The sequence below is a fragment of the Triturus cristatus genome, chromosome 11 (genome assembly GCF_964204655.1).
Source record: "Triturus cristatus chromosome 11, aTriCri1.1, whole genome shotgun sequence".
Lineage (NCBI taxonomy): Eukaryota > Metazoa > Chordata > Amphibia > Caudata > Salamandridae > Triturus > Triturus cristatus.
Window position 1 is genome coordinate 480,667,344 of NC_140594.1, and position 15,221 is coordinate 480,682,564.

A 15,221-nucleotide genomic window follows, 5' to 3' on the forward strand; every position below is an offset into this window, starting at 1 on the left:
ACGGTAAGTTTGCTATCACGAACAGTACGTTCGGTTGTGCGAGCTGCCGCTCTACCCAAGCTGCAGGAATACCAGCACAAACTGCAGTTCGCACTGCACGGGCACAAAGGCAAAGCTATTCCCTAATTTTCATGGAGCCACACCCTCATACAATTGAGAGAACATCCTCTGGTCATAGCGCTGGTGCTATAACATAACATAACATGTGTATTTGTAAAGTGCACATTCACCCGTAGGCCTCTTGGGGCTGAATAACATGTTTGTTGTTACACAACTCAATGGTACTCATTTTATCGACCTCAGAAAGATGAAAGGCCGAGTGGCCCCGCCGGGATTTTAACCTTTGACCATAAGGTCAAACACAGGCCCCTACAGTGAAAGCCTTATCTACTAAGCCACCAGACCTGGCTATACATGCACCAGTGCTATCTGTATTACAGAGGGGGCTCACAGGTGTCTGCAGACCTTTCTCTAATACCAAAGTGCACCTGGGCACGCAAAGCGGGCACATATGCCTGTTGCACCCCTGAGGCACATTCTGTAATACGGCACATGGTACATGGTGCTGGAGGGAGAACTAACAGGCAAAGGCAGGAAGTATGGTGAGGAGTACATACGGCCTAGTAATGCGAGATTCAAGCTTAGACAATACAAATATGTCCATTTGACATACACCCGGCAAACCAACACACAATCTATCCAACTATCCAAGGAAACTGTGAAAGTCGTAGACAGAGAGATGCAGCTCCCTGCACATGGCCTGCAATGCCACGTGATTCAAACCTTCTGACAGAAGGTGGCCCGCGCAAATACACAAAGGGTGGCAGCACTCAAAGCTACATTCTAAATATCCTTCCCAGGGGCAAACAAAAGAAAACATGTAAAGATAAAAATGTTTAAACAAGGCACAATACTAGCTAAGGGGCGCATAACCACACACTGTGCAAGCCCAAGAGCACGTGCGGATAGTGCATGGAAAAAGGACCTGATAGAATGGTCAACTGCGGAGGAGGCACATATGAGACTCGTAAGATGGGACAATAAACTTGTAGATGACCTGATAACGTGAACAGAGATGATACAAGAAATCTCAGACCCTCCAAGTTCTAGGCCTCCGCAAATCAACACGGAAAAATGATGGACTCTAGAATAACAAAGAGGCAGGAATCCTGACCACCAACGTACACTAATAAGTCACAAGGGGAAGGCGGGGAAGAAATGGGTTAGACCACGGCGCCAATGGGTGATTAAATTAATGAGAATTTGTTGCACGGTGATGAACTCATTAGGAAGAACCTGGGGCACACAGTTGGACTCGAGTCGAATATTGCAATATTAAGGGGGAGGGGGGGGGGGGGGGAGTATCTGATCTGTTACTGTTCTGGGAGGTTGAGTTCATGCGCCGGGAAACGGGGGAGACCTGGGGACAACACAATGTAACAATATCATGACTAATAAGAAACACTGTTGTAAAAGTAACCCATACGGATAACTGGTATCAGCAATTTGAACTCCTTTTGTTTTCATTTTTTATTTCCCTTTGTTTTGCTGAAAGATAAGTTGGTATCCTTAGCTTGCTTCCTGGGAGCAGTTCAAGTACGGTGAACAGTAGGGATCACAATTAGTGACATCAATTAAAGCACTAATAGGCATGGACAAAAAGCATGCATTAGAACCAAAATAGCCAAGCAGTATGATAAAGTGTAACATAATGCTTTGCCATTTAGAAATAAAGCCACATTTTGAAATGCTCCGATCTTCCTATAACAACAAAAGTTTAGATTTTTGTATATATTTTGTCAGTGTACTAAATATTTTTTAAATTATTAATTTGTTTCATGTATACATGTTTCAATAGCTTTGTGCATTGTTTTGTGGTTCCATTCGTAGAAACTGCTTAGAGGGGGGTCCCTGATGCCCAGTAGTCATGCATTGAGGGTCCCTAAAAGTAAAAATGTTTAGGAGGTTCTTCATTCACTCAATGGAAAGAAGGCAGACAATGAAGTTGGCTTAATTAATTTCTTACTGTCCCTTCATCTCTCCTCAAATGGTCTAGTTGCACAGTTGCGCGTGTCTCCACGTACATTGCCCTGTCGGTGGACAACTACTAACTGATTGCCCAATTTTTCTCTGATAAAGTCTATCATATCTATGCTACGTTCCCTCAGGAAGTTACGGAGGCTGCTTGTCCTGAATCCTGGTTACTCCATCAGATTCCAGGGATGGCTTTCTCTCTGACAGAGCTGCAGACTCTGTTACCTAAAGTAAAGTCTGGTGCACCAACTGATCTGGCCTCACCTACGATTCTGGAACGGGACACGGAGGCTATCCTTCAGGGGTCATGCAACCTGCTTAACCGGTCTTTCTCGACAGGTTAGATTCCTTTGAAATGGAAACATGCCATTGTCTTCCCTCTTTTAAAAAAAACCTACATTGGATCCAGATAAGCCAGAAAACTTTAGACCTATTTCCCTGCTTCCGCTCTTTTCTAAAGTAGCGGAAAAATATATTAATCATCAGCTGATGAAATCTATTGAGTCTAAAGATTTTTTGCAGGAGACTCAATGAGGTTTCCGTCCTCAGTACAGCCGGGAATCTGCATTGTTGTTAGCTTCTGAGTCTCTTAGACTCATTGCTGATGAGGGCCACACCACTGCTTTGATTATGCGGGACCTAAGTGCAGCGTTTGATACAATATTCCATGACCTTCTGCTTGAACAGCTGTGCTCGTACGGTATCGGTGACACTACTTTGAGATAGCTGGCTTCCTTTCTTCATAGCCATACCTTGCAGGTAGAGCAACAGCCTTTCTCGTCCAGGGTTTTTCCGCTACAGCAGGGGGCACCACAGGGCTTAGAATTGAGCCCACCATTGCTTAATCTTTATATGTGCCCCCTAGCTGATGTGATTTAGTGTTAAGGCTTTAAAATTGTGTCATACGTCAGTGACACACAGCTTATTATTACTTTGACTCAGGATGAGGGTTTTTGGCTGCTTAGATCCTGTCGGGGAACAACTTTTACAACGCAACTTTTACAACGCACTACCTTTACAACGCATTTTTTACAACGCATAATCCATTACAACGCATGACATTACAACGCATACCATTACAACGCATTTTTAAAAACTACCTTTACAACGCATTCCATTACAACGCATACTACCATTACAACGCATACCATTACAACGCATAATATTACACTACACTATCCAACACTTACCCTACTGTTGCACCCCCTGGAGTTAGAATAGTAATTTTTACCCCTATACTATCCAACACTTACCCTACTGATGCACCCCCTGGAGTTAGAATAGTAATTTTTACCCCTATACTATCCAACACTTACCCTACTGATGCACCCCCTGGAGTTAGAATAGTAATTTTTACCCCTATACTATCCAACACTTACCCTACTGATGCACCCCCTGGAGTTAGAATAGTAATTTTTACCCCTATACTATCCAACACTTACCCTACTGATGCACCCCCTGGAGTTAGAATAGTAATTTTTACCCCTATACTATCCAACACTTACCCTACTGATGCACCCCCTGGAGTTAGAATAGTAATTTTTACCCCTATACTATCCAACACTTACCCTACTGATGCACCCCCTGGAGTTAGAATAGTAATTTTTACCCCTATTCTATCCAACACTTACCCTACTGATGCACCCCCTGGAGTTAGAATAGTAATTTTTACCCCTATACTATCCAACACTTACCCTACTGATGCACCCCCTGGAGTTAGAATAGTAAATTTTTACCCCTATACTATCCAACACTTACCCTACTGATGCACCCCCTGGAGTTAGAATAGTAATTTTTACCCCTATACTATCCAACACTTACCCTACTGTTGCACTCCCTGGAGTTAGAATAGTAATTTTTACCCCTACACTATCCAACACTTACCCTACTGTTGCACCCCCTGGAGTTAGAATAGTAATTTTTACCCCTATACTATCTAATACTTACCTTAAATGTAATTTAATATAATGCGTTGTAATGGTATGCGTTGTAAAGGTAGTATGCGTTGTAATGGCAATGCGTTGTAAAGGTATTTTTTAAAAATGCGTTGTAGTGTCATGCGTTGTAATGTCATGCGTTGTAATGGATTATGCGTTGTAAAAAATGCGTTGTAAGTGCATGCGTTGTAAAAGTGTGCGTTGTAACGTCATACATCCATCCTGTCTCGTCAGATTAGCTGAATGGATGGATCACAGTTGCCTCAAACTGTATGTTGTGAAGATCGAGGTCTGTTTCTGGGGAAACAATCCTCTATCTGGTCCACAGCATGGTGTCCAGTTCTACTAGGACCTGTCCCGATTCCAAAACAGAAAGATAAGAATCTCAGCATCTGGTTTGACACCAATCTTACCTTTGACAATCAGATTCCCAACCTTGCTGATACCGGTTTAGTCATCCTGAAAATGATGCAGAAGATTCTAGGTCTTCTCCCAGAAGCCACCAGGAAAACAGAGGTACAGGCCTTGATCACATCTGAACTAGACAACTGGAATGTACTATATTTAGGTACTACCATAGGAAGATTAAGGAAGCTTCAAAAGGTGCAGAATGCTGCTGCACACTTGCTACTAGACATCCCAAGACTCTCTTCTATGGGCCAAGTAATTGCAAAGCTTCACTCGAGTGGCTTCTAAAGCTTTATGCTTCTGCCATAAAATTTTGAACAACAAAGCCCCTGCTGTCTGCTGCACTCTCTGGTTAAGGACTATCGCCCTTCCAGAAGTCTTAGATCTTCTGAAGCTGCGCTCACAATAGTTTTGACTGTGGAAAAAGCACGTATGGGAGGTCGCTCTTTCAGTTTCCTGGACCCTAAACTGAGGAATACTCTCCCTCTTGCTCTGAGATTAGAATGTTCAGAACCAGCCTTCCAGAAAAAGCTAAAGATGTGGCTTTTCAGACTAGCGTAGATTAGATCTCTCTTTTTAGTTCAGGCCTTCGTGGTGTATGAATCCTCAGCGCCAGGGCACTCCGAATGGATTGACCAGGCACTCTGTATAAGTTTAACATAACACTGCACTGTACCTGTTGCCATAGTCAATCTTGGCAGTGACTTTCTTTTTCAATTCTGCCAGTTCATCCTTGGGAAGCGTGCCGGACAGGATCTGGGACCGCCACTCAATCAGGCTGTATATCATCTGCTGCACGTGTCGGAACAGCGTCTTGTCATCATTCTAAAAGAATGGACAAACAAATGGTAAATTGGTAGCAGCACCCTGGAAGACCTGAAAGTTCAACTATCAGTATCTTGTTAGTAGTAAAAATGTGCCAGACATAGATGCTATCTACAGAAGATGACCTGCAGGCAGACATGATGCAACTGACGATCAAGCATTGCCAAAGCCAATCGTTCTGGTGTTGACTTCTAGTCTTTTGGCTTTGTCAATGCTTGTTTTGGCTTTGTCGTGTTTTTGTCAAACTATGTTCCTAAGGGAGCACCTGGCCCTTGTCGTTAAAAACAAAAACAATTGGCTAAAAGAAAAAAAATATGTTTTTGGTCTCAAAAAGCAAGCATTGTCATCGTAGTCCCGGCCAATGAAAGGAAGTACTTTTGTATAAATGGGCTCCTTGTGAAAGAGCAGGCTATTGTCACTCTCAGTGAAGTTAGCCAATGGATGAAGTGGGTTTTGGCCCATGATGTATGCTGCAGAGGGCAAAGGAAAATGTGAATAGCACTACAACAGGGCAACATATAAAGAGGATTGTCTGAAAGCCATAGAAAGTTAAATATATATGTATAATTTTAGTAAAATCAAAAGTTCTTTGCTAACACCAGAACTCGTAAGAACCTCTTACCATTCACTTCTAGCAGGCAGGTCAATCCAAACATTTACCAATCAGGTTTTCTATTTTAAACAAATAAAACAGATATGGTTCCTAAGGACAAATTACCTTTATATACCTTTTTTTGGCACAACAAAATTAGCACAGCGATGATACCATACTTGCTCTTCTTTGCTGCTCCACCAAACGGTAACAGACTCAACGCACACAAAGATTTGTTGGGGTATGTAAAAAATAAGCTTTTTACCTTCGGCTATAAGATCAAACTCAAGCAGTCTTCAATCACAGGAAAAAGGCTTCAGTGCTTGCTGCTCCCTCAACTTTTTACTCCATTAGGCCGGAGTCAGTGTCCACATGGATTGTATACACCTGCTGTACTTTCCAAGTTTACCATGTGTGATTGGGGAACAGAGATTTGGCCACACGTTTATAGTACACTCCATTTACAATAGTTGTATATGTTCAAGCTTCCAAAACCTTTGTTAATAGAGGCATCAGTAATGTAATTTTTTTAGGCTACATCTTTATTTCTTTACATCTCAAAGTTTTAGTTGATGTCAACCTATTACACAAGCAAAAAATTCAGCCAACACATTTCAAGAACACAATCCATTCCTCTGTGCTTGTTGAAAGGTATGTTCTTAGTTCTGTTGTTTTGATCATTAAGTTCATTCCAAGAAATGATATAAATTTTTCAAGTATGAGATGATTATCTTATGGATTGCTTGCATCCTTCCTTATTCTTAGTTTGCAGTCAAACTGCTCCCGGTTTCATTGTCAACATGTAAATTGGCCTTTTTGTATCATCAAGATGACCGTGGTACAGCTCCTGAAAACATTTGGTTCACAAAGGTCCAGTCAAAATAATGTTTTATGTTTACCAGGTTACGCCATTTTAGTGTCAGCCATAGATAGAGTATTACACTTTCCACATACATCGACACATTTCCATTAAACCATTAATGTGCCTCCTCTCTTCCAACGGCAGATAGACGGGGTGAAGAAACCTCTCAAAATGTGTCATGCTGGAATCATTACCCGACTGTTAGTTGTACCTGAACAACGGCAGGTATTTCTCGGCACAGGGTATCGACAGCAGTGAGGAGCTCAGGAAGGGTACAGTCAAGTGGCTAAATTGCTGACCTTCACAAAATCGAAGCCTAGGTTCTATAACATGATTTAGCTTCTAACCAGCATCACTTTATCTTTCAGATCCTTAAATTGTAAAAATATTTAATGGTAATGTGTGCATTGCAATATTGTATGCCACGTATTGGTCCATCCATTAACTATCACCTCTCTGGGTCCGATTCACAAATTTTACACTCGCAAGCTTATGCTTACATAAATTTGTAGTTTTTCTTGGAATTCTCAAAGATCTCCAGGAGTGTTACTAGAATGAGACAGTTGAATAGTTGTGGGAACATGTATTTAACAAATGTAGTGTACAGTAACATATTTGCACTTTTCAGGGCTGCTGGTTTTCATAGTTTCTCTACAGGTAGAGTTTTTTTTTTTATCTGTGGAGAGGCCCATTTACCTGTAGCCCCACCACTTTTAGGATCGTTCCCTGTGCAATCCTATTTTAGATAAAGACTTACTCTTGCTTTGAGTAAATCTTCAGCCAAATCCACAGTAGTAATTTGTTTGATAAACGTTTGTGAACACACATAAACTTAGATGTTTGTAGGTGTTTACTTGCTTTGACAGGTTATCTCCGCTCTGGAACTCCCACAAACCACTCATGTGAGTTGATTTATCAACAGAAAAAATGCAACCACAATGGCAACATTTTATTTGTCAGTAATATCTGTGGGCTAGGGCACATTTATGTTTTGTGAATCACTGACATGAAGTTGTACTCGTAGTTGATGATATTTAGGTACCTAAGTGTCATCTTGGAGCACAAATACCTTTTTTTAATCTAGTCCACTTTAACATTTTTGGCTGCAATGCTCCATTACCATGTGACTGTGCAATCTACCATCTTTGTGGAAGAAATGATCAAACGGTGAAATAATAGATTTATCAAATGAGCATCAAAGCCCAGGAGACAAATTATAATTTCAGTTTCTTACTTCAATGAAAAAAGACTTATGTTTATACAAATTTTGGAAATTGTTATGAAAGGGCTGGAGGCTGCCCAAACATAATATGCTTTTGGTTTCCAAATTCAAATCTGAATGTCTCTGTAGAAACTTGTGAGTAAAGTCACCAGTGGAAAATGCGGTGATGTTCTAACCGATATACGGGATTCAACCCAGTTCATGGTATGAAGGTAGGGGTACTTTTATTATAAACCTAAAAATCCCACATTTACCATAGCTTCTTACCTAGTTCATATTTATTGGCCAACATTCATCATGCTGCCTTACATTTCTTTCAATGTTTAATTATTTATGCTAGGTATATATAGCATTATAAATCGATAGTGTCCAAGCAGAAGTGATGAATTGAAACATGTTAGTAACATTTAACAACAGACAAGACATTGTAGCTAACTTGAAAAAAAGATATAGAGAGAGATTAGTTTTTCTGGTGTCAAGGAGCTGCAAGGGGGGGCTAGAGGGCTCTACAGTTTTGGAGTTGTAGGCCTTGTGAGGTTGTATGGGGACTGAGCAGTAGGGGCCAGACCACCCTTCAAAAGAGCCTGCCTGGCATGTTTCATATGCTTTTGTGTCAGGGAACAAGGGACCGTGGTCTTCCCAACTGCATTAACTCGTTTACTTGGAGACCAAGGATTGATGAAACTGCGTTATTAAGGGTGTAGAGTTCTGGAACTATCAGCGCTTGCAAACATTAGCCTCTTAATTAGGCAATAGTCTGTTAACTTTTCAGATGTCTGCATGAGTTGATGGTGGTTTCAGAGAGGAGAATTCACATTTGCACAAGGAAAGCGGAGCACACCCAACAGAAATAAGACTAACTCCACTAAAGTCATTGTACTGCTCGATTTTCCCGGCCTTCCGGTGTTGCAGAGCAATCCATATGACTTCAGTCTCTTTCCATCCGAGTCTAAGGACTGGAGTAGTGAATAGGGCCTATCTATTAGACACTTGTGACACAATCCCGTGCTCCTACCCATAGCTCAGGGCCTACACACATAGCCTAGGGGATAGATTCGGTAGCCTTGAGGATAACTTGCCCTATAGTGAGGGTATTTCATGGAGCTGAATTCAGGCCTGGTAGGCCTTAAACGGGAGAGATATTATTCACTTCGACATGATCCTGTGTCCTTCCCCATAGATCAGGGTTTGCATACATATCCTAGGGGATAGATTTGTTAGCCTTGAGAATAACTTGCCCTATAGTGAGGGTATTTCATAGAGCTGTGTTGAATTCAGGCCTAGTAGGCCTTAAACGGGAGAGATATTATTCCTCCACCGATGTTAGTCATGTTTATTGAATGTATAATAGACTGAAGTCAAGGGTGGAATGTACTGCCCGATTTTCCCGGCCTTCCCGTGTTAAGGGAGGCCTAATGTGACTTCAGTCTCTTTCCATTCAAGTCTAAGGGTTAGAGTAGTGTATAGAGCCTATTTATTAGGCACTTCAACATGATCCTGTGTTCTTCCCCATAGATCAGGGTTTGCATACATATCCTAGGGGATAGATTCGTTAGCATTAGGGGTAATATGTTCTGTAGTAAGGGTATCTAATGGAGCTGTGCTGCATTCAGGCCTGGTAGGCCTTAAACGGGAGAGACTCCATCTTTCCTCCTGCTCTGGCAGCTTGGGAAGTTTCTAGGTCATAGGCAGTGTTTTAGTTAGGAGGTGTTATTCGCTTGGAGAGAACCGGTTCAGGCCGGCCCTTATCGAAGGATTGTATTCTCCTTCATGCCGAAGACACTACAACAGGCCGGCCGGCTGGGAACGTGTCCTTGGCACGGGGAGGTACAGGAATTTGGTGGGCGGCAGGTTTCGAGCTGGAAATTTCCATGAGAGAATGCACATCTATATTAGTGAAAGTCTGAGGCAGACACGGGCACTTGCTTCTAGACCATAGGCGGCATCTGGCCGTTAGCAGTAAAGCTACTACTTATTCCAGGGAAGACAGATGACGAACCTGAATCTAAAGAGGAGAGAGCAGCTGATGAGGAGGAGGTTCCAGTGACTAGGAGGAAAAGAGAAGGGAGTAGATCTGTGACTACAGAGGTGTGACTTCCAGGCGAAGCCGAGGCGCAGATGGGAAGGGAACCTAGATGACCTTTGAGTACAGGCTGAATATAATCAGGTGACGTTAACCCTTTACTATTAGAGTATACAACTTAACCTTTCACTTTCCTTGCAGGTTGTCTATATATATAATGTATTCTGCGAATGTGCATGTGGCATTTAAATAAAGTATTTAGCTTGTTGTACGTTAGCATGTGTTGTGTACTTTTGTATAGGAGGATAGCCTATTCTTTAGCCAGAGTTGCCTTAAAATGAACAGAGGTTAATCCTGGTCAGGTAAGTGGTAACTGGATGAGGGGGAAAACAAGCCCCTCGAACTAAGAGAACAGGTTGTGCTCAACTAATAGTCTTTGTGTGATCTGATATATAGTAATCCCAATTCCCCTGTCGTGAACTACGGTAATAATAGGATGAGCTCGTGCTAAGGCTGCCGTGTAGGTAGGAGATTCTGGACCTGACTAAGGTCGCGAGACTTTGTGTGTTGCTACCGGATGGGTAGGAGATTCTGGACCTGACTAAGGTCGCGAGACTTTGTGTGTTGCTACCGGATGGGTAGGAGATTCTGGACCTGACTGAGGTCGCGAGATCGTGTGTGTCGCTGCCGAATGGGTAGGAGATTCTGGACCTGACTAAGGTCGCGAGACTTTGTGTGTTGCTACCGGATGGGTAGGAGATTCTGGACCTGACTGAGGTCGCGAGATCGTGTGTGTTGCTACCGGATGGGTAGGAGATTCTGGACCTGACTGAGGTCGCGAGATCGTGTGTGTCGCTGCCGAATGGGTAGGAGATTCTGGACCTGACTAAGGTCGCGAGACTTTGTGTGTTGCTACCGGATGGGTAGGAGATTCTGGACCTGACTAAGGTCGCGAGACTTTGTGTGTTGCTACCGGATGGGTAGGAGATTCTGGACCTGACTGAGGTCGCGAGATCGTGTGTGTTGTTGTGATCGTAAGGCTGTGAAACCTTGGTATAAATATATAATAGGAATTCCCTGTCCTTAGGTGGTACATATATATGTGGTTATTTAGGTGTAAAAAGGCCCTAGGGAGGGGGTAACGTTCTGGTTTGGGTCAGAAGGGCTCTGTGGAGCGGGTTCTATCTGGAGGAAAAACCAAAGCAGAACAGTCATTTCACACAGTGCTCAGAACAATGAGGGCCGACACTGTGATTGAAAACTGTCTAGTTAGCTGTGAAAGGCTTGCAATGGAATTTCACTTCATGTTAAGCTACCGCAACATTTAATATCGGAAATAAGATGCTTGGGGATGGTGAAGACAAAAAACCCAGCAGACTGTAAGCCTGAGCTGAAAGGAAAACCAAGGGATCAAACATTTCAGATACAATAAACTTGGAGCATGCTGGAAGGAGCAGGTGGTCAACCTGAGACTTTTTTGAAAAACATGGTGCGTGGGTATTAATTAATCATTCTCATCCCCTTCTAAACACCTCATGTAAAACTTAGATGAGTAACTTACAACATAGAGCTTGTGCCAGATGACAGCCCACTCTCGCAGCGTGGTGGTGAGTTCTTGAACAAGGGGAACTTCGCTGGGAATGACCGTTTCGTGCTTCCTACAAAGTAAAAGAGGTTCAGAATTGCCCATCAACAGAGGTCCCCTGGAAAGTAGACTAACCAACATCTTGCACTCCAGTTTATTTATGCCAACCTGCTGCTGCGCAAGGGATATCACATTTCTACATAGCTGCATGTTGTACCTTTCTATTGTTCCATATGTAAGCTGTGGCTGCTAACATGATTTGTCTGGGTGAACTAAGGCACAAAGGCCTATCAGGAAATTAAACTAGACATTTGACTGCTCCTTCCATAACTACTTGACTTATCAGTTGCTACCTGCCTCTTGCGCCTTATTAATATTTTTCCGTAGGCCAATCTCCCACTACAGACAGGATCTGACTTATATGAACTGGTCAACCAACCACTCCAAGGCTCTTTTAGACCCCGCCGTCTGCCTCGAGGTACCGCCTCGTTGCACTCCACTCTCTCCCTGCTCTTGGATTTGCTATTCTGCTCGCCACTCCACTAATTTCACTCTCATGCCTCACTGCACTCCTATTCTCACTCTCTCATGTGCCTGCTTCTGACTCTCTCTCACCCTTTTCCCTCTGTCTCTGGCTTGTCGCCAACTCTTGTGCACCCCTTTTGTGCCTCCTTTATGGGTTCTCGCGTTGAGCCCATCTGCATCATGCACACACTGCCTTTTTTACCCCTCATCTCGCACTCTCTGCCATACTCTCTTCTCTCCGCTCTCACTTGTGCTTACTTTTCATTCTCAATTCATCTAATTTTTGTGCCCATGACTGTTTTTCTCCTCTTTTCACCTCTGTTTCTCCCCTCTCTTCAGGGACTCTCCCACCTCCTCCTTCCCGCGCTTTCCCATCTCCACCCTTCTCCCTCTCCTTACCTGTTTCTTCCGCATCTTCCAGGTGCCTTCTCCTGCCTTCTACTTCCTGTCCCTCCCTAGCCCTGCCTGCCCGACCGCACCCCTTCCCCTCCCAGGACCTACTTAATGGGGTGACCACTTTGCGATCACGCCAAAGGCAAGCCCATCTGCACTCATCCATGCCTAGATCATGCCCAGCGTCACAAACCCTGGTCCACCTGACCTCTGCTTATACACATCTTCATACCTAAAAGCACTCAACACCGAATGCTGCTGCAACAGCTGCCTCAGCGCCACACCTCACTCCACAGCAGGACGTTTTCATATGCTCATTGCCACTTGCAGATCTTTCTGCAAGCACCTCACCAAGGTTTAAGACCTCATCAACACGCACTCCCCGGACATCCTTTTTCTCACAGAAACCTGGCTCAACTCTGCATTCAACCTAGCCATCCACTCGGCCGTCCCTCCAGGCTACCAGGACAGGCACCACAAACCCAGAGGAGGCCTTGCAATCATTCACAGAGAGACCATCAGCTACATCACTTCCACTGAGGAACCCACCACGTTCATGGAACACATGCATTTCTGACTACAAGTCAGCCATGCCACGACCATCACAGACAACCTTGCATACGACCACCTTCAGCAAACTCCTCACCGACTTAATCGCCGACTTCTTACTGCTCGATGACTTCAACCTTCATCTCGACGCACCCCAACTCTAACGCCCTTCACAAGAGCCTTGCAACATCAGACTCACACAGCTCGTCCAAAGCCCACACACAACGCAGGACACCCCCTCAGCCCGTCTTCTCAGCTAGCAACAAGGTCCCTTCATCCACCTCTCCCCGCTCACTCCATTGTACACTACACTCTGGAAAGACGTAGTAAGCCAGCAAACTCAGACACAGATGGAACAAAATAGTAAAGGCGGACATGACTCACATTTTCAAATGCTACCGGCCTGTCCTCACCAGCAACCTACAGAACAACATATCCATGTTCAACTACTAGATCTCAGGCTGCGCCAACCTCACTGGCTACCCTGAAGGAAGTCTGGCAAAGAAGAACAAACATGCAAGCCTACTGGTATACATAAGATTTAAGAAACTCCAAGCCTTTCTTTAAGCAGCTGGAGAGGAAATTCGATTCAGCCAAGACAGCACTATAAGAGGCACCTACAAATCCACGCTCAGAAGATATCATGCCCAGATAAAAGAAGCCAGGAAAGCAGCCCTCGCACTGAGAATGGAATCCTGCTCCAACTCTGGCAAAGAACTCTCTAACATAGTTAGAAATTCTTCAAACCCACAGCAGCCACCAACACCATCACCGGACATTTGCAACAACCTCTCCGACATTTTCCATAATAAAATACTTAGGATGTAGAGTAATTTTAAACACCAACCCACCTCAGAAGACCTCATCAGACAACTGCCCATCACCGCCAAGAACGTCCATCAACTAATAGACTGATGCCTCTCACCACTGAAGACCCCACCGGAATTATGAAGACCATCCATTCAGGGGCCATGACTGACCCCTTCCCACACCATATCTACAACTTGGGAGGAACACTGATCAGCGCCCACCTCAACCCAACGCATTCCATTAAAATGCATACCATTACAAAGCATACCATTACAACGCATATTACTTTTAGGGCAACAGTAGGGTAAGTGTTGGATAGTGTAGGGGTAAAAATTACTATTCCTACTCCAGTAAGTGCAACAGTAGGGTAAGTGTTGGATAGTGTAGGGGTAAAAATGAGTATTCCCATGTACCCCAAAATAAATAACCACCCTAATACTAAACAAATCTCCATTACTTACCTTATAATGCATTGCAATGGCATGCGTTGTAATGGTATGCATTGTAATGGCATGTGTTGTAGTGACATGCATTGTATGACATGCAATGTAAAGGCAGTTGTGTTGTAAAGGTAGGTCGTTGTAATGACAGCGTTGTAATGGATGTATCCCAGAAAGAGCAACTTTCCACCTACCTAGAACAGCACCACCTCCTGGGCATCACTCAGTCAGGTTTCCGCAGCAACCACAGCACAGACACTGCCCTCCTAGCAACAACAGACGATATCCAGACCATCATTGACAGAGCTCTCATCCTCCTCGACCTCTCAAAGGCTTTCGACACTGTATCACATGGCACCCTCCTCTAAAGACTTCGCAACTTAGGAATTCAAAGACCAGCCATGAGATGGATCACCTCTGTCCACTCCCACCGTACACCTTCGAACCCATGAAACTCGTCTGCGGAGTTCCCCAAGCATCCTCACTCAGCACGAACCTCTTCAAAATGTGCATGGCACCCTCGCCTGCATTATAGGACTCAATTACATCAACAATGCCTTCTACAATGAAGACACACAGCTCATCCTCTCCCTCAGTGACAAGAACACCACCACCAGGACCAACTTCACAACCTGCATGACCAATGTAGCCTACTCAATGAGGAAGAATTGTCTACAACTCAACACTGACAAAATGAAGATCTTGATCGTCGGAAACAAGAGTTCTTAGTGAGACTCCTTCTGGTGGCCAGCAGAATTGGGGTCCACACCCCACAGACGATGCCAGAAACATTGGGATCATCCTTGACGACAAACTCAAGAAGTCTAAACAGGTGAGCTTCCTGATCTCTTCCTGCTTCCTCATACTCAGAATGATCCGCAATATCTTCAAATGGCTCCCCACATACATGAGACGCACTGCAACACAGGCCCTCATAACCAGCAAACTGGACTACGGCAACGCACTCTATGCTGGCATCTCCAACCAGCTCACTCAAAGACTCCGGACCACCCAAA

The 15,221-nt window shown here is 43.9% G+C and overlaps 1 protein-coding gene across 1 annotated transcript in view; it reads right to left on the bottom strand.

Moving 5' to 3' along the window:
• Positions 1-15,221, bottom strand: part of DOCK5 (dedicator of cytokinesis 5) — a 923,455-nt gene that overhangs the window by 649,408 nt on the left and 258,826 nt on the right. The window contains exons 5-6 of the mRNA XM_085632878.1: positions 11,465-11,561; positions 5,056-5,204 (exon numbers count right to left, since the gene is read on the bottom strand). Of these exons, the coding sequence (XP_085489004.1) occupies positions 5,056-5,204; positions 11,465-11,561 (246 nt within the window). The remainder of the gene's footprint in view (positions 1-5,055; positions 5,205-11,464; positions 11,562-15,221) is intronic.